This window comes from Rattus norvegicus, chromosome 7 (assembly GCF_036323735.1).
Source record: "Rattus norvegicus strain BN/NHsdMcwi chromosome 7, GRCr8, whole genome shotgun sequence".
Classification (NCBI taxonomy): Eukaryota; Metazoa; Chordata; class Mammalia; order Rodentia; family Muridae; genus Rattus; species Rattus norvegicus.
Genome location: NC_086025.1, coordinates 12,166,596 through 12,186,731, shown reverse-complemented (window position 1 = coordinate 12,186,731; position 20,136 = coordinate 12,166,596). Strand labels below are relative to the sequence as shown.

General features: G+C 46.9%; 1 protein-coding gene across 3 annotated transcripts; it reads right to left on the bottom strand.

Annotated features, from left to right (window-relative positions):
• On the bottom strand, positions 1-17,366 carry Cyp4f17 (cytochrome P450, family 4, subfamily f, polypeptide 17). Of its 3 annotated transcripts, none has more exons than XM_063264097.1 (13): positions 16,394-17,366; positions 15,890-16,088; positions 8,584-8,728; positions 7,721-7,774; positions 7,505-7,632; positions 6,094-6,215; positions 5,096-5,366; positions 4,717-4,783; positions 4,398-4,527; positions 1,480-1,613; positions 1,343-1,407; positions 1,107-1,227; positions 1-766 (listed from the first exon to the last, which is right to left on the bottom strand). In XM_063264097.1, exons 2-13 carry the CDS (start codon positions 16,085-16,087, stop codon positions 756-758), a joined length of 1,446 nt encoding a protein of 481 aa, XP_063120167.1. In that variant the 5' UTR covers position 16,088; positions 16,394-17,366; the 3' UTR covers positions 1-755. The 3 variants fall into 3 exon arrangements, with proteins under 3 accessions (XP_063120167.1, XP_006241147.1, NP_001178915.1); XM_006241085.5 differs by having other exon boundaries at positions 1,107-1,189; NM_001191986.1 differs by lacking the exon at positions 16,394-17,366 and having other exon boundaries at positions 8-766; positions 1,107-1,189; positions 15,890-16,087.
• Between the last annotated feature and the right edge of the window lie 2,770 nt (positions 17,367-20,136).

The following is a 20,136-nucleotide window of genomic DNA, read 5'->3' as shown; positions in this document are numbered from 1 at the left end:
TTTCTTTTTTTTTTTTTTTTATTTATTTATTATATATAAGTACACTGTAGCTGTCTTCAGACACACCAGAAGAGGGCATCGGATCTCTTTACAGATGGTTGTGAGCCACCATGTGGTTGCTGGGAATTGAACTCATGACCTCTGAAAGAGCAGTCGGGTGCTCTTAACCGCTGAGCCATCTCTCCAGCCCAGTGGTGCACTTTCTAATTGCCACTCGAGTGGTCAGGCCAGAGATTTGCTGCAAGTTAAAGGCCTGCCTGCAGTATCCACTGAAAGCTGAGACTCTGTCTCAAACACAAAAGAAAGAAGTAAACTGCCTCAAATCTGCCAGTAAACCTTATATCTCTCCTGCTTAAAGATCTATGGTGCCTCCCTATTGCCAAAGGAACAAAGGCCTTTCTTGAGCTTGGGTGCAACTCTCATCAGTCTGTGGGCCCGGTGGGTCACCTAGAAAGGCTCTTGGACTCAGACAGCAGCCCTAGCCAGGCTCCCAGAGTCTGTTGTCCTGCAGCGCCCCCTGCTGGCTCTCGGTGAGGCTCCGCTTTTTCTGAATTGTGCAGAGGAGAGTGACTGGGACATTAGATGGTGTTACTGAGCGCCTGTGCTCAGCGGCTCCACCCGCAGCCACAGCCCGCCCTCCGCGCGCAGGATCAGCTCCGGCTTCCGGCGCGGCTCCTTGTCATCTGGCAGGAGTCGGAAGCGCAGCAGCGTCAACGCCACCGCCACCTTCATCTCGTTCATAGCGAAAGTCTGTCCTATGCAGTTCCTGCGGGAGAACAGGGTGGGGACTCTGACTTTACTGAGACCTAACCAGCCCCCAAGGTTTGAACTGAACTAGTCCCTGTCGTGCCACGCCTGCCCGAGAGGCCGAAGGTGCGCTGATGATCCTGGGGAATCCAAGTGTTGTGTTGCCACTTCCAACGCTCTCTCAAACTCAGTGCCCAAGACAGATCAGGACCAGAAGAGCTATGACCATAGGGCTCTCGCCTTTCACCTCCAGCCCGGCTCTATAGACCTATTTCCTGAGTAGAGGGCGGGAAGGAGACCCAGAACCAACCATCCCAACTTCCCCTGTCCCCTCAGTTATCCAAGGGCTTTCGCCTCACCTCGGCCCGGCAGAAAAGGGAATAAAAGCCAGAGGAGACCTCTTCTGTGGGTTTTCTGAGTCGAAGCGGAAGGGGTCATAGACCTGAAGATCAACCAAGACAAGGCTGTTGGGTCAGGTCTCTGTGCACATCCAGCCAGTCCCAGTGAAGATGGATATGGAGACAGAAGAGTGAGAGCTCTGGTTTTCCACACCCCTTCCCCGGGTTCCAGAATTAGAGAGTGGGTAGGGTCACACCTCAGGGTCTGGCCAGACTGAAGGGTTGTGATGAACCCCAAAGATGCTGATGATACAGTCGTTTCCTTTTGGACAAGAAAAGAAGTCAGTGCTGCCCCCGGGGACCAGTAGGAGCCACCTCCCCATACTGTCCACACCTTTTGGGATGACCCGGCCGTCTGGAAGCACAACGTCTTGGGTGCAGCATCGGGAGATGACTGTGACTGGGGGGTGCAGCCGCAGACTCTCCTTGATGCACATGGTCAGGAAGGGCAGCTGGGTCAGGTCGTCCCTAAGAAACCACCATGTAATTATCCAGGGTGCAAAAACAAAGTCCTCGCCTGCTAGAATCCTTGTCATTAGAGGGCTAGCACCCATTTTTGATGACCTGAATTCAGTAGCCAGACCACACAAGGTGTTAAGAGAGAACCAACTCCTACCCAAGAGTTGTCTTCTAACCTCCACACATGCCATAAACTTCATGCACACACACACACACACACACACACACACACACACACACACGCATAGTACTTACTGGCCAGCCTCACTTGTTTCTCTGTGACTATGAATCCAAAGCCAAATTTAATTTAATTTAATTTAATATGAATCAAATAAATTTGTTTATTATTTTTATTTGTGTGTGTGTGTGTGTGTGTGTGTGTGTGTGTGTGTGTTGTGTAAGCCAGGGGTCACCATGCGCATCTTTTTCTATCCCTCTATATTTTCTATTTTGAGACAGTGTCTCTCACTGAACATGTATTTTGGTTAGACTGGCTGGCCAGCACGATTCCGTTCCCCTGTGTTCCAGTGCTGGCGTAGCCTTTTACATGGATTCTGGGAACTCAAACTGAAGTCTTTATGCTATCAGCAATCACCCCAGCCATGTTTTATGGAATTTACTTTGCTTAGACATAATGTGTCACTATGTAGCTTTAGCTAGTCCAGAACTCCATGTAAACCGGACTGGCCACGAGCTTAGAGCTCCACCTGCCTCTACCCCCCGTCCCTGCTCCTGCCCCCTGCTCACTACCCCGACCCTGACCCCTGACCCCGACCCCTGACCCTTGCCCTCTGCCAGGACGGTTTTGAACTGATCCTTAATGCCTCCACCTCACGAATGTAGAGAGAACAGGAGTGAGCCACCGTGCTTAACTCTGAATCAAAGAGTAAACCATTAGAAAATCAAAAATAAATAAATAAATAAATAAATAAATACTGGAGAAATTAACTTGATATTAATATTTTAGAAATATTTCTTTAGGGGGCTGGAGAGATGGCTCAGTGGTTAAGAGCACTGACTTGCTCTTCCAAAGGTCCTGAGTTCAATTCCCAGCAACCACATGGTGGCTCACAACCATCTGTAATGAGATCCGATGCCCTCTTCTGGTGTGTAAAAGACAGTGCGTTCATATACATTAAATAAATCAATTTAAAAAAAAGAAATATTTCTTTAAAACCCATGCTTATCTGGACTGATCCTGGACTCTGACCTCATAGGTAGCAATGAATATCCTAGTAAGAGCACCAGTGGAAGGGGAAGCCCTGGGTCCTGCTAAGACTGAACCCCCAGTGAACTAGACTGTTGGGGGGAGGGCGGCAATGGGGGGATGGTTGGGAGGGGAACACCCATAAGGAAGGGGAGGGGGGAGGGGGATGTTTACCCGGAAACCAAAGAATTATTATTACGTATTAAATAAATTAAAAAAAAAACATGCTTATCAAAAGATACCGTTACCAAAAGCAAAGAGGATCTCTTTAACCATTTTCATTTATTTACGTGAGAGACCTTTAGAAACAAAATGGAGGCACTCTGGACTCAGAAGGTGGAGCAGGAGGAGCGACACTTCAAGAGCAGCATAGGCTGTCCGTTGAGTTGAAGGCCAGCCTCAGTTTAGGGACACTGTCTTAACAAGATTAGCAGGAGTGCTCACCACTCTCTAGAGGACCCCATTTCACTTCCTAGCACCCACAGAGAGCAGCTCTTAACCAGCTGTTACTCCAGCTCCAGGGGATCTGACACCTTTTGGCTTTCCAGGACACTGTGTGTACATACCCCCACAGAGACAGGAATTAAAGCCCATCTCTTTAAAAGTGAATATGTTAAAAATAAATGTCTGTCTGCTCTGACTAGAATTTCCCACTATATCTTAAAAAAAAAAAAAAAAAAAAAACCTGAACGTATAAAGTTCGTTATTACATCTACCATTTCCATGATTTGCCATGTCCTGCGGTAAGAATAAATGTCACATGTATTGATAACCACAACTGAGCTGGCGGGGGGAGCACCACTGACTGACTGCAATTCTGTGCCCATCTGCCAACTCTCCATCCGCCCCACTCCTTACCAGACGGATTAAGGAGAATTAAAAGGCCAACTGCGTCCAAATAGAGTACCAGAAGCAACATCTTTGTGACAGACAACCAGAAACTCTTCAAATTCCAGAGGCTTGAACTTAGAGACCAGAAGAAAGGGGCAGTATGCCATTCACAAAAAGGTCATTCGCAGATCTCTAGGATCCTGTCTGTCTGTTACCGTGTGTGTGCGTGCGTGCGTGTGTGTGTGTGTGTGTGTGTGTGTGTGTGTGTGTGTGTGTGTGTGTGTAAATCATACAAGCAAAGGCTACATAACCCAAGAGAAAAGTAGCCAGAGGATATGATCTAGGTATTCTCGGGGGTCAGCCAGTAGAAACGTAAGAAGCAATCCTCTAGTTTGTCAGGTAATCCCAGGAGGTGAGTTCAGGGCCAGCTTGAACTACATAACTACACCAAAAGTATCAAAAGCTGGGCCAGGCAGGTGACTCCTCACGTAAAGAGACCTGCTGCTGATTCTGACAAGCCAAATTCAGTCCCTAGAACCCACATGGTAGAAAGAGAGAGCCAATGCCTGAAAGGTCCTCTGACCTCCACATGTGTACTTGGCACATGCACACCCCCAATCAGACACACACACACACACACACACACACACACACACACACACACACACAAGCAGATAAATAAATAAACAAATAAATAAATCAAAAATACCAACTACCATGCCAGCTCACACCTATATTCTTGGCACCGGACTCACCATTCAATCTCCTCAGGTTCCCGGTCCCTCAGCAGCTCCCGCACCTCCTGCCGGCAGCGCTCTTGGTGCTCCGGGTGCCTCGCCAGGTTGTACAGGATCCAGGAGAGTGCACTGGCTGTGGTGTCATGGCCTGGGGGACAGACAGGAAAGTCTGGGTATCTGGGCTGTTTTAGCACCCCAGAGTAAACAGTCCTTAGGCATCCATGTCCCCAAGCAAAGCAGTGGCTACGTAGAAAGGAAGATCCAGTGTCTCCACACAATACCTAATTGGAATTGAGAGACTCTTGCCCTCACTGTAACCCTACACAGGGACCCTCACCTCCAAACATGAAGGTGTCAGCCTCTGCCCGGATGTCCTCATCTGACAGCTCCTTTCCATGTTCATCCTGGAGACAAAAACCAGAACTGTCAACTCGTTCCGTGTCTGAGAACTCCAGATCTGAGACAGGCTCTGATACCCATTGGGCACACAGGACATCTTCCCTCTCCACTCCACAGTCTGCCCTGCAGTTTCTTCCTCAATTGTTTGAGGTTGTTTGTTCCTTCATACAGTGTCCAACAGTCACCTCTAAAAGTCTCTGTACCCTGTCCTCAGTGACTATAAACACCATCTATTGCTTCCTCTTGATCAAGTCTAACGTCTATCTGACATTTAATGTCAGCGTTCTTGGTTAAGGTCTCAGTTCACATAAGCCCACCTTGGCCAGCAAGAGCACATCAATGAAGTCCAAAGTCTTAGACTTAGTCTTAGACTTCAGGAACTCATCAACGCTTTGGCTGGAGAGGGTGCGACGTCTCTCCCTGATGACAGCATCCGTGAAGTTGTGCACCAGGTCGCAGGCCTTGCGGAAGCGCCGCCCATCAGCAGTGAGGTAATACAGGAAGTCCATGTACAGGAAGGGCTGGTGATGCCGTTTCACTATGAGGGAGCTGAGCTCCTGAATAGCAGCTATGTATTCACTGGGAGACCTGCAGGGCAGGCCGGAGAGAAGGAATGTGACACACGTGAAACCTCAGAGTTCCAGGCCCAGCATTTATCTAGAAAGGAATCTAGCCAGGCAAACCTCCCTCTCCCGCTCTGTTCCCTGTCTTTCAATACCAGTTATGACCCGCCTCCTCCAGGGAGTCCCTTCTGTTCTCTCTGGCCAAACCTCCTTCCCTGTGGGTTCCCAAGCCAGATGAGGGATTGTAGAGTGTTGCCCACACCCCAGACATCTCTCAAAGAGCACAGCAGGAGTAGGGCTGCTCCCTACCCAAATCAGGCTTGGGCCTACCTAACCTCCATAGAGACAAAGACTATATCATGATAAAGCCATTTTAACTTCTGTTTCTCAGGCAGAGGACTGGCTTCTCAGAAGTCATGTGACCTGCAATCTGTCTATCTGGCTGATATGATTGGAAGGTCCCTGCCCCTGCTACGGCCTCCTCCCTTGTCTTCTCTCCTCCCTGCACCCTGACTTGAGCTCTATAAGCTAGGCCCACCATCTCAATCAGTGAGCTGTCCTCTGAGACAGTCTCCCAGATCATTCACACCAGCCATACTCCCCACGGCCGAAGACCCTGATCCCCTGCTGCTTAGCATCCTGAGACGGCTGGCGCTGGTGCGCTATGACCGGTGGGGTAAGGGACCCACACCTTCCCAACCTCCTGCTCCTTTCATCCACGCTCAGGTTCCCAAGCAAAGACTGTGACTCACTCCTGACAGTTGCTGTCGAAGCTGAAGACACATTTCTGCAGACTGTCCAAGGTCATCAGGCTGATGTGTTCAAACATGTCCAGACGGGCGCTGCCCTTGGCGGTCAGACGCTGCCACTTGGCCTGGCCAGAGAAGGGAGCAGAACTAGGCCTTGGCTCCTGAGCTTCTGAACAACTCCAAACACCAGGGTAGATACACACACACACACACAGACACACACACACACACACACACACACACACACACCCCACATACACACCCACTGGGGCCTCTGCCCCAGGCACCTACTTCCAGAATAGGCCAGACTTAGGTCAAAGAAGACACTAGGGAAACTGTGAGTTCAAGTCTAACTTCTGTATGCTCTTTGGTCAGAGCATTTCCCTCTACTAGTTCCCATTTGGTAAACCTTCAGCAACAATTCATTTTGTTGTTCTAAAAGCAAAAATCCCAGCCATTCAATTTTACCAATGAAGATTCTGGAGCCAGACACTATTAGCTAGCTCAGACAGGCAGAGAAAGCACCCAGCTGAACTTTCCTACCTTCCAGAAGGAAAAACAGGCCTTCTTCCACATGGTCTTAAAATACCCTTCAACCCAATGTCCCTCCTTTCTACTTCCTTATGTTCACTCTCTCTCTCTCAGCTGGTTGCTTGCTTTGCCTATTGACCTATTGACCTATTGTTGACTTTATTTTATCTCTTGTTTACTCTTGGGTTAAAGGTGTATGCTAAGGTTGGGCCACACCCTACAACTACTTGTATAATAAACCAAAATCTCTTGGATAAAAAAGTATATGCTAGGGCTGAACCACACCACGAGGTTTTTCCAGCTCACAGTCTTGGGGGATCAAGTATCCTGCAGCATCATTTGACCTCATCTGCTGCCCCAGAAGCCACACTTCAGTGGCTGCTCCACCACTCACACTCTCCTATGGCTGGTGGATTTGGATCCACAGGCAAAACTCCAATACACATACAACAACTATATATATATATATATATATATATATATATATATATATATATATATATGGAGATAGAGAGCCAAGTTACCACTAAATATAGTCATACATGCAAGCAAAACTCATATATATATATATATATATATATATATATATATATATATATCACAAATATTTATCCAGGCACTGGTGGCTAATGCCTTTAATTCTAGCACTCAGAAGGCAGAGGCAGACAAATCTCTATGAGTTCGAGGCCAGCCTGGTCTACAGGGTGAGTTCCAGGACAGCCAGGGCTACACAGAGATACCTTGTCTCAAAAAAACCTATCTCAAATATATATACATATATATATGTAATTTTATATTTTTATTTATAATTTTATATTTACATGTATAATTTTAATGTTAAAAAGAAATTACCCCATACAAACACACATACACACAAACTTACGTGCATGATGTTCACACTCTTGTTAAAGTTTTTCACATAGGGCTTCAGGATGTCAAAGTGGAACGCAGGTGTCAGCAGGCGACGTTGGCGGCTCCATTTCTCACCAGCACTCACCAACAGCCCATCCCCTGGGAGGGCAGGGATGGCAGTGGGCAAGGGTGGCACCTTCCCCAGGCCCAAAAGGGTATCTCTTGACTCTGACCTTGAGGTACTCACCCAGCCAGGGCTTCAGGAAGCCATAGAAAATCATTTCCTTAGGAGCCACCGCAGCTGCCGTGAGCAAGGACAATCAGGGGTCATAGAGAGGTGAAAGAAGAAGCTGGCCTCGAGTGCACGGAAATCTACCTGCCTCTGCCTCTGTACTGCTAGCTTTAAGGGAGCACACGCTACACCCAGCAGATCTCCACATTTTTGTCCTAGTTCATTACCAGAGATGTTTTGCCAAGGATCACAAAATAAAGACCGTATCTTAAGTACACAAATGACTTCCATCTTCTAGCCTTTGCTTTCACTTAAGAAGGAGCTATGAAGACACATGTGTCCTTTTTACTTTGCTTCTGTTTAAGACTGAATTCTGATTTTATGTACTGGTTGTTTGTCATTCTATGTCGAAAATATTAGGAGACAATCAAGTCACCGTGGTGGATGAAGAATCTGTCCTACCACCCAAACGAGGCAAAGGTCAGAGAGGACTAGAGCCAGAGGGAATTTCCCTACGTGACAGTGAAGCCATCGAAGAGGAGGGCGGAAACAAGACAATGACTCCAGCAGCATTTTCCAGACTGACTCCAGCTGTGCTTGAAGAATCTTCTCCCTGGATTTTTCTGCCTGCAGATTTCTTTAATTTTTTTTTCAGAGCCCAGAAATGTAGCCTTGTATGCGGCAGACAAATGCCTCACCACAAAGCTATACCCCACACCAGTAGATTTCTTTTTCTTCGCTAAGACCATACCAGGTTGAGTTTCCACCGTTCACATTGAACAGTCTTTGTCCAAGGTCAGTCAGGTTAGTGGCAGCGGCAGGGATAGGGAGAGCTGGGAGAAAAGGAAGGGAACAGACAGTGATCCTTGGAGAACTACCTGGGGCCTGGAGTATGGGGCCAATAAACTTGGGGTGGATAAGCCTCAGGATGGGGTAGAAGATCCCAATCCAACAGAGGTGGATATCCTGGAACTGGTGGCTCATTTCAGCCAACAACTGCAGGCCTTCTTCATTGTTCTTGACCTGCAGATGGAGAAGGTTGAGGTTCATCCTGAGAGGGTGGCTCTAGGTTCCCACTCTCTCGCCAATCAAATCCCACACCACTCCAACGCTTCTAATTGGCTCATTCATTTACGGCTCTTGCCGAATCAATGTGGATTAAACTATGCACATCACTTCTATATTAATGTATCTATTTACACATCTCTTTGAGGCCTATTCTCCTATCTCTGGTTTTTTTTTTTAAGATTTATTGATTTATTATTTGTATATGTGTGTGTGTCTATACATTTTATGCAGATGCTCATGGAGGACAGAAGAAAGTGTTGGGTCCCCTGGAAGTCCAGGTAGTCAGTTGTCAGTTTCCTGGTGTGGGTGCTAGGCTCTGAAGCCAGGTTCTTTTAAGAGCGCAAGTGATCTTAACCACTGAGCCATCTCTCCAACCTCTATTTCCTGGATGGATGGATGGATGGATGGATGGATGGATGGATGGATGGATGGATGGATAGGTGGGTGGATGGGTGGATGGGTGGATGGATGGATGGGTGGGTGGATGGATGGATGGATGGATGGATGGATGGATGGGTGGGTGGATGGATGGATGGATGGATGGATGGATGGATGGATGGATGGATGGATAGGTGGGTGGATGGGTGGATGGATGGATGGGTGGGTGGGTGGATGGATGGATGGATGGATGGATGGATGGATGGATGGATGGATAGGTGGGTGGATGGGTGGATGGATGGATGGGTGGGTGGGTGGATGGATGGATGGATGGGTGGATGGTTGGATGGATGGATAGACAGATGATTGATGGATAATATGAATATACAAATGATTTATAAATGTTATACTTAGTAGTTAAGTAAATGCCACAGGGATACATAATAAATAAATGATAGAGGCAAAATATGTTAGATATTAAATAAATGTATGAGTGTATCTATTTCAGCACAAATTATCTGTCCCATTTGTTTCTCTGTGTCTATCATTCTCTGTCCTTATCTCTCCTGCTCTCCCTCTCTTCCTCTGACACCTCCCTCTGCATGCCTCTCTGTATGTCTTTATCAGATTCTTTGCATCCAGTTCTTCCGATATCTGCTCTCCTCACCACTCATGTGAACTCAGTGTGAACTCAGCAAATTGTAACCCATCACTGGTTAAGTTTCTCTGCAGCTGTGTAGCAAAGGATGCTTCAAGACACCAACAGCGTTATCCCCAGATGCGAAGGGAAGTGTGAATAGGAGGGAACGGATGGCATGGCCAATGTAGGAGCTGGACAGCCATTGGTGACCTACCCAGCTCCAACTACTTGGAAGTCATCCCAGTAAGTTCCTTTTAGAATATAAATACTTTGTATTGAGTCTATTCCTATAGAGAACCCTGACTAATGCAAATTGTGCTGCCAGGAGTGGTTCTAAGGAAAGAGAATTATAAGGATATTTCTGTCTAGTGGGTTATTGGAATCTGACACTAACTCTGCAATTTGACAAAACCAAAGTTCATTTCTGGGAACACTAGATCACCAGTAGGAAGTTATAGAACCTTTCCTCCCTTCCTCCCTAGTTATGGATGTAATGTGAGCATTTTGGTCCCTGCTCCTCCTATCATGCCTTCCCCACTATGATGGATGCTACTTCCCCTGGAACTTTCCTTAAGTTGCTTTTGGCCATGCTGTTTTATCACAGAGACAGAAAATAACTACTACCATTAATGAAGGCTTGGTGGTCTAGAAAACACTAATAACCAATGGGGTGAACTGCTTGAAAACTATGCAAAATAAATGCACTCAATATTCCTGATTTCACCCACTGTGAGGAGCAAGAGAGGTAATGATTCTCTATTTAAAACTTTTTAACAGGGTTGGGGATTTAGCTCAGTGGTAGAGCGCTTGCCTAGCAAGCACAAGGTCCTGGGTTCGGTCCTCAGCTCCGAAAAAAAGAAGAGAAAAAAAAAACTTTTTAACACGTCTGGGAAGTCAGTAATCTAATGATGCTGGCTGGTTGGGTTCAATGTTTCTGGATAAAATAGCAAATAAAAATTAAATGAGTTGGGGTTGGGGATTTAGCTCAGCGGTAGAGTGCTTGCCTAGCGGGTGCAAGGCCCTGGGTTCGATCCCCAGCTCCGGGAAAAAAAAATTAAATGAGTTTAACTTTCCAGCTCCAGTTCTACACAGATTATCTAAAAGCTTAGAAGTGTGTCCTAGGAGAGAATCTGTTGTTCTTGTTCTTGTCGTTATTCTTCTTGTTTTGGTTGTTTGTTTGTTTGTTTCAAGACAGGGTTTCTCCATGTAGCCTTTCTTGTCTAGCAGCGTGTTGAGCACTCTGTAGACCAGGCTAGCCTCAAACTCATAGAAATCCACCTGCTTCTGCCTCTTGAGTGCTGGGATTAAAGACATGAGCCACTACCACCTGGCCCTAAGAGAGAATCTTATCTTGAGCAACCATAGGCCTGAAGATTCTGAAAGCCAAACACAAGCCTTTGTCATAAGACTGAATGACTTATGATGTAACTTTATGTCAAAGTGCATCAACGATCAATGGGAGGACACAGTTTGGTAAAGAGTAAGGTCCTGTAACTTGGGATGGAGGTGCACAGAAGACCTGAGAGAACAGAACTCTCAAAATCTTTTAGCCAAGGAAGATGTCATCCCACATTTAATAGCAAATGTACACCCAACCCCACTCCCTGAACTATTTCCCTCTCCACCTTTGTTTGAAAAAGTTAATACTGTATTGTCTATGAAACCAAGAATGGCCTTCCTGAAAGAGATGCCAAGCAAGACTTCTCTGATGCCAACTGGGCTCTACCCTCACCACCAGACTCAAGTCTCAGCAGGTCCCAGAAATGGAATACAAGGTGAAAAGGCACACAACACTCTTAAAGAACCCGTGGTTTCTGTTCCATATAACAAGAGGTCTGGAATATGTGTTTGTGTGTCTGTGTGTGTGTGCGTGCATGTATATGTGTGTACTTATGTGTAATGTGTATATGTATATGTATATATGTATGGAACCAAGTCTACACGGGTAATGAAAGCACAGCAAATTACTAAAGATTCCAAAATACCTATGGTTCCTACTCCTGCTACAACACCTTCTATTCCTAAGCATGCACCTACAGTCTTATGAAGTGTGCCCTATGATCTGTTAAACAGAAGACTAGGCATTTACAAATGTTTCCACATGCTACACAGGCACCACCCAAAAAAGGACAGGTGCAACTTTATAGCTTTTCTCCAACAACCCTAAAGGACACTACAAGTGTGTAGAGTCATGTTTTAGCTTGGGAAAGGAGATGATCAAACCTGTGACTATATGCTGTTTCTTGGGTCAAATGGTTTGGCTGCATGGCAGGTTGCCTAAAAGGAGTGTTATTAAAAAACTGTGACCCTTGTGATCTCAGCAGAGGTAGACTTACTTCAGTAATCAAGTAGATAGGGTACCTGTACTATGGATTATAGTTAATATCTTTTCCCAGCTATCCCTGACATTGACCTGTGGGTCTATGACCAAAGTGGCCAAGGAGACAAGGATGGAAGTCATACATAGGCTCAACAACACAGGCTTCCACTCACCAAGGCTCATCTACTTATGGCTACCATTGAGTGCCAGATCTTCCACTAACAGAGAAAAACACTGAGCCTCCAATATGGAACCATTTCCCGGGGAGACCAGCCAGTGACCCAAGGTGGCTACTAAGGTTGACTACCTTAGACCACTCCCATCGTGGAGTGGATGTGCACTTTCCCTACTGAAACAGTCTAATTATGAATTTGCCTTTTCCTGCATGTAACGCCTCTGACAAAATGATCACCTATCCATTTAAAGAATTCTTTATCCACCATCATGGCATCTCACATAATTTTGAGCTAATGAAGGAACTCATTTCACGGCCACTGAAGTGAAGGTAGTGGGTTCATGTTTGTGGAATTCGGTGGTCTAACCATCTCCCACCATCCTGAAGCAGATGGCTCGAAAGAGTGGAATGGCCTTTTAAAAGGACATCTACTGTGTCAATAGGTGGAAATAACTCAGATAGCTGAACAAGTTTTCCAGAAGGCTAGATATGCTCTGAATCTGTGTACAATATATGGTACAGATATCCTCCTATAACCAGGATTTACAGTTCAAAAATTAAGCCAGGGGCGGAAATGAGAATGGTGCCATACCTAATCACCTCTAGGGACCCACTGGCAAAATTTTTCTTCCTTGTTCTCACAAACTTATCTTCTACTAACTTACAAGGCTTGGTTCCAAATGGGAAGCTGCTTCTGCCAAGAGATATACTAAATACTCCATTGAGTCAGAAGCTAAGCCTTCCCTTCAGCCATGTTGAGTTCTTATTCCCTTGAATCAACAGGCTAAGGTGTAACTAATCCAAAATGCCCAGAGGAAAAGTGGGCCTGCTTCTCTACAATAGACGGAAGAGTGTGTCAGAAATCTCCATTGTCCGAGTTAGGTCAAAGTTGTGAACTCTGTTTTCCTCTGTGGTGTTGAGATGAAACACTGCATCTACATGGAGTGCAGAAGTCCTTTCAGGGCATCTCTTGTTACCATGTTCTGTGGTTAAGAGCAATAGGAAACTCTAACAATGCAATCTAGGCAGAATGATAATAGTTCATCGGGGATGAAGTTCATCCTTCCAGAAAAAGAGCCAAGACCTTAAGATATGTTTGCTGAGGGTAGAAGAAATACAGAATGTGTAGTTGAGGAAAGCAGTTAAAAATACCAGCTAAGGGCTGGAGAGACGGCTCAGTGGTTAAGAGCACTGACTGCTCTTCCAGAGGTCCTGAGTTCAAATCCCAGCAACCACGTGGTGGCTCACAACCATCTGTAATGGGATCTGATGCCCTCGTCTGGTGTGTCTGAGATGGCAACAGTGTACTCACATACATAAGATAAATAAATAAACCTTTTAAAAAATTACCACCTAAGATTATTATAATTATCTTGAGTGTCTCTGTTCTGTTTTAAGGATATGCTTTGTACAAGTGCACAGATATTTGGCTTTCTTTTTCTCCTATTGCTTTACCATGTAACTAACGGAACAGTGGTTGGAATAACATCAGTGGTTAGGCATTCCTCAAGTGGCTCTGCCATCTACTCTAGGGAAAGGAATAGTAGAGTCCTTTGTGTGATACTTAGATCATGTGAAGTGGAGTTGAAACTCTATTATTATCTTCATTTGATGGTTCAGCGTGACACGGGAGATAAAGCTGCGTGTCAGGTTGACAACAAGTGGGTTTCGGGTGATCAGTCTTCACTGCCAACTTGGCAGGATCTGGAATTAACTAAGAGAAATTCGTCTGGGTGATCTTGTGAGGGAATCTCCTGGAAAGATGAACTGAAGAGAAGACCCTCCCTGTTGATGGGCGCTGCCTTCTGGCAGGTAGCCAAGATATAAAGAAGTCTGAGGTCAAACCTACTTTGTGGGCCCTGGGCCTTCACTTCCTGACAGTGAGTGTGTCTCTTCTTCATCAGAACTCAGCTTCCGATGGGAGATCAGAAACTCTCCACGATTCATCCAGGCAGGCCTTCAGCAACAGGTTAGAACTGCTGAGGCATCCATTGTGGTCTGAGTAGCTACTGGGTCCTCAGCCTTGCCAACATTCAGAGAGTCATGACTGAATTCTCCAGCCCACTGGCTGTGCACCATTCTGGTAACAATGGTAACATGCACATGGCCTGTTAATCTGGAAAACCCTTCCTAATGCAGAGTAATTGGAAGGAAGCTCCTGCTCTGGGAGAGAGGAGGAGGAGGTCCTGAGGAGATATGAGAGGAGAGAAGGCCAAGAGGGAAGCTGGAAGAACAGAAGGCTATGGAGAGAAAGCAGCACTTGAATCCAGGCCTCATAGGTGACACCAAAGTACCAAATGTGGCTCCGGCAGTAGGAAGGCATGGAGCAAGGGGTACTGGATATGAACAAGGAGCCTTTCCAGGATATGTAGCCATTATAAGAGAGTCCACGGTGGCGCCCTCTAGAAAAACAGGAAAAGTAATGGTCTAGTAACAGAATCCTTCATTTCCTAGGGAGCAGGAGACAGTCAGTGTTTCATCTCAACACCACAGAGGAAAACAGAGGGCTCAACTCTGACCTAACTCAGATGGCGGAGTCCTCTGACACCTTTTGAAGATGAAGAACTAGATAAGAAAGGACAGGGAGTAGGTGGGGCTGGAGAGATGGTCCAGAGGTTGAGAGCATTTGGTGATCTTGGAGAGGACCTGGTTTTGATTTCGAGGACCTACAGGGTAACTCACAACTACCTGTAGCTCCAGTTCCCGGGGATCCAATGCCTTCTTCTGACCTCTCTGAGCAACAGGTGTACAAGCGCACATGTTGGCAAGATGCACATAAAACTAAACAAATAAATTTTATTTTTAAAGAAATAGAAAGGGGGGCTGGAGAGATGGCTCAGTGGTTAAGAGCACCGACTGCTCTTCCAGAGGTCATGAGTTCAATTCCCAGCAACCACATGGTGTCTCACAACCATCTGTAATGAGATTGGATGCCCTCTTCTGGTGTGTCTGAAGACAGCTACAGTGTACTTATATATAATAAATAAATAAATCTTCTATTAAAAAAAAAAGAAATAGAAAGGACAGGGCCTACAGACTTGGAGAGGAGAGATGGCATCTTCTGCCATTCGGGATCCCTGCGGTGGGAGAAATCAGAGCTGATCCCCACAGGTACAGACACTGGCCTGAGGCCAACGAGATGGGTTAGGAAAGGAGCATACCCGATTCGTTCTACTAGAAAGCCTCAAATCCAACGATAGAAAAGGAAGAGAGCACAGGCGCGGGTAGCCGGGCTCTGCTCTCTGCAACCCGTCCTGGGCTGAGGTAGGGGGATCTAACAACAGAACAGGACTGAACACACGACAGGAAGACTCAAAACATGAGTTCTGATAAGAGCGTGATCCAAAGTTAACTGGGTATAAGAAAGCGGGGGGGGGGGGGGTGGAGGGCTGGCAGGGGGTGCGGGGGGGCCTCAAAAGGTGGTATAGGGAGGCCAGTAGATCTGCAGGGTATGTGAATAGAAAAGGGCTGATTCAGCCTCCCTCACCTCTCCTCTGTTGTGGGCCCCTGGCCCTCTCGTGACTCCCAGGTTCCTAAGAGCCTTTCCCGACCCTTTGAGAACGTTCATCCTGACACACCAGACCTACCTGCTACCACACTCACCAAGTTCAAGTGACCCCAAAACCAGTGCCGTGAAGGGGGCTGAGGGAAGCAGCGGAGACGGCAGTAGTTGTCATAGAAAGCACTGATCCAGGCCAGAATTCGAGCCAGAAGCAAGGAGGTCCCAACCACCAGCAGAAGCTGCCATGGGGAGACAGTCACTGGCCCCCGGCCCAGCCAGGACAGGCTCAGCTGTAGCATCCTACAAGATAGACCAGAAATGAGATTCTGAGGCCCAGGAGACAGAGGTGGACCTCCGGGGTCACTGGACAAGGATAATGACTTAGAGGACTAGAGCATGGCAAGGAAAGAGGGCACCCAGGGCTGTGCAGGGGAGAGACAGAGAAAACAGGCAGGAGAGAGACCAATGGGAACTGTTTACAGTCTATACTGCACAGGAAAGTAGCGGAGTAACTGGGAAATCCCCAGGCCTCCAGAGCCACCCCCGCTGTAGACAGAGCTTCCACTGTTCAATCAGGGCCTTGCGTGTGTCCCCAAGTCTGGCACCTTTTCTCAGGAGTCCCAGAGACTTCCGCTCTTCTCTGTTAATGTTTTTGTTCCCGGCTACTGACTGCAGCAGGACGATGAGGTGGGCTGATCCAATCCTTCCCAGGTTCCCAGGCCGGGTGGCCGCCTCCCAGCCTGGGCAGGAAGCCAAAATGAGGGGGCGGCGCCAACCCGAAGCAGTTGGAGTCAATCCAGTGTCACAGGCCCAGGCAAGCAGGGAATCCTCAGGGATTCAATGCCTTCTATCTGAACCAGGACAAAGGTGTATTGAGACCCAAAATTTACAATCTCTCCCGTTCTCCCCAGGCTCCGCAGGTCCACTGTACAGCAGGCTAGAGGGCAGCAGGCAGTATTTTTCAGTGCAGGACCGAGAGGCTCTGAGCCTCTGCCCACCAGTTGCACAGCCTATCAGAATTCAAGTTCTCCACAAGTCATCCACGTTCTGGGTGGAGACTAGGCTTCCGGAAACAAAGAGTCTAGCAGTGCTGAAACCGACTAGATCAGATTCTGAAGATTAAAATTCCCAGTTGAGGAGCCAGAGTTCGTTCAGATCGAAGTAGGTGGGAGAGCTCACGCTGAGAGAAGCCAGGAGTTGTGGGAAAATGCAGACTGGTGAAGAGACAGAGCTGGGGTGTGTGCTCTGTGTCCAGGCTGAGAGCTCCAGGAGAAAAACGCCATTCGCATATAAAGGCAGGCCCATCAGAAAACCGTTATTATTCCTTCAACTGAAAGGGTAAAAGCCCGAGGATGTGCAGTGATGAATTCAAGTTGTAAAAGATAATCCTATAACTGCCAACCCAGGCTGCTGTATTCAACGAAGCTATCTGTCATAACAGAAGGAAATGTTTTAAACTATCCACGGTAAAAAATAGCACAAAGGAATTCAGGAGCACTGAGCCAGCTCTCTGGAAGATGCCCGATAGAATCCTTCAGGCTGAAGAGGGTGTGAAAATCAGGCCACAAAGTTCAGGGGAAAAAAAATAAAACACATTAGAATAGTATTTACACAATAGAGGAGGAGGGGAACAAAATCAACAAAATTGCAGGAATCAACACACACCTTTCAATAACTCCAGTGTTCTCAATCTCAGCTGCACCCCAAACAAAGGCACAAGCTGGTAGATTGGACCAAACATCTGAAACCATCTATGTGTTGCATCCAGGAAACACCTCACCACAAAAGACAGGCACAACCTTAGGGTGAAAGAATAGATAGAAATATCTCAGGGGGTAGTAAGACGGCTCGGTATGTTAAAGCCAAGCCTAGCAGCTTCACATGATGCGGGGAGAGAACTGACTCCTGCAAGCTGCCCTCTGGCCTCCACACACGGCATGACAAGCACGTAGATGGGCGCCACGCACACATACACACAGGAATAAAATGTGTGCTTTTAAGGGTTTCCCAAGGAAATGAGCCTAGGGCATAAGCAAGCCGGTGTTGCTGTTCTGCCGTCTGATAAAAGACTCTTCAAGCCGAAACTACTGAGAAAAGACAGAGACGCCACTCATAGACCAGTGAGATGCTTCCATGGATGAGACTCTCGCCACGTAGTCAACACAAGCCTGACAACCGCAGTTCAGTATAAATTACTAAGCAGTGTCCTCGGTGGGGTGTCTGCTGGTACCTGTGAAAAGGAGGGGGCAGCCGTAAGGTATTATGGTCTGCACAGCAGCTGGATTCTAACCATACATTCTTTATGTGTGTAAGTTTTGAGACAGCGGTTTTTGTTTTTTGTTTTTTTTTTTTTTGGTTTTTTTTTTTTGGTTTTTGATTTGAAGGTTTCTTTGTTTTCTGGGGGGTTTGTTTATTTTTGTTTTTGTTCTTGTATGTAGGCCTGGCTGTCCTAGAACTAGCTCTGCAGACCAGTCCTGGCCTCAAATCCACAAAGATCTGAACCCACCATGGCCGCCGCCACCACACGACCTAACACTACATTTTTTTTTTAAAGAAAAATACAGTTTATTTCAAGCGTACAGTATTTCCGAGCACTGCTATGGTCTGTCCATTTGTCCAAAGTCCCAGGCTACTAAGGGAGATGGGGAGGGCGCAGAAATTACTCTCTTGCCTAATTTTGAAGCTCAGAAAGCTGATTCCAAGGTTAAGGTCTTTCTTAAGCCTCATCCCAGGCCTTAAACAGCCCAGCTTCCCCAAGTTCACCATTTTTAGTAAGTCCTTCAAACTCTCAAGGGTATTCAAGCCGGGAGCACTCCCAGGAGGCTGCAAATTCTGGGCAGGTGAGGGACGCTCTGTGGGAGATTAGGGAGGGGACAATGGAGACCTTAGAGACTTCTACCTCTCTCTCTCTCTCTCTCTCTCTCTCTCTCTCTCTCTCTCTCTTTCTCTCTCTCTCTCTCCTCTCTCTCTCTTCCAACTGTATACTTTTCTCACAATTGCCAAGCCAGCCAGCCTCCCACTGTGGAATTCCGGTCCTTTCCACAAATGTACCTGCCTACTTTCCACAAGCCTGGCTTCTACAACCACATCCACACTTATCACTCATCTTCCAATTCACTGCACCTAGGAGGCACTATGCTGGGAAACCTGGTCTCATCTCTCGTATGGCACCTTAAGATTCAAGGGGCTGGAATAGGTCCCATCAACCCTACAAGCAAGGACCCTAGGACTTTTCTTCCCCTGAAGGGAAGGACAGGGAAACAAAGAAGGGGTATAGCCGTGGCTTTGCACTTTTTTTAGTTGATGTGAGAGGTCATCTCCTGAAGAGCAACCCCAACAACCTTCTGGAAGTGGTGGAACAAACACGGTCTGCAGCTGCTGGCTCACCTGGGCAAACTCCCATCTTCGCAACTGTATCGAACTCAGAGGTCATCACCTCCCCAAGGAAATCTTCTATCCTTTTCCAGCTCCAAGTCAGCGTTGGCGATGAAGTAATCCTCTTCTGCACCTCACCCCCAGGCATTCGGCCTTCTCCTGGCTGTGCACGCCCCCGAAGCCATTCCCCACAGCGATCTGTAAAGTAGGCCAAGCCTCCAGCGCATCGCGGACGGACGCCAGCTCCAAAGAGCACGCGCACGTCTTCCGTGGCACCCGCCATCATCAGTTTAGTAACGCTACATTCTTACAATCTCTGAATTAAATGACATCATTGATCAAATGGACTTAACAGGCATTACAGAATACTCCATCTACACACACCAGAATACACATTCTCCTCAGCAGCTTAAGAAGCGTTCTCTAGGGGGTTGGGGATTTAGCTCAGCGGTAGAGCGCTTGCCTAGCGAGCGCAAGGCCCTGGGTTCGGTCCCCAGCTCCAAAAAAAAAAAAAAAGAAGCGTTCTCTAAAACAGACCACAAGCATACCTAAGGCCCATCTCCTAGGTGATTCTGGACTTTGTCAAATTGACAATTAATATTAACCATCACAAAGGGTTTCTTAGTTGGGATGGTGGTGAGTCTGAACCATCTCCTTGATTTAGAATTACCATGGAAACAGATGTCTGAATGTGTGTATAGGGCTTCCAGAAAGGTTTAGCTGAGAATAGAAGGCTCGCCTTGAATGCTGGTTGCACCATTCTCTGTTCCGGAGTTCCAAGCTGAATAAAAAAGAGGAAGTTCAGGCTAGAACTGAACTGGAAGCTTCTTCCCAACTGGGTAAGCTTCACGGAGGTGAAGGTGCTATGTCGGATGATGAAGAAGAATTATCGACAGTCGTACTCACCTGTGGACTCAGTGTGTGTAGGGGTTTGAATGAGAAATGTCTCTCATGATATTAGCATTTGAACACT

Excerpts from the sequence above, each read along its gene's own strand:
- Cyp4f17 (XM_006241085.5), bottom strand. The coding sequence starts at position 16,087 with ATGCTACAGCTGAGCCTGTCCTGGCTGGGCCGGGGGCCAGTGACTGTC. Across the intron at positions 4,528-4,716 it reads TGACACCTTCATGTTTGGAG|GCCATGACACCACAGCCAGT; the intron begins GTGAGGGTCCCT and ends TCTGTCCCCCAG. Across the intron at positions 767-1,106 it reads CCCTTTTCTGCCGGGCCGAG|GAACTGCATAGGACAGACTT; the intron begins GTGAGGCGAAAG and ends GTTCTCCCGCAG.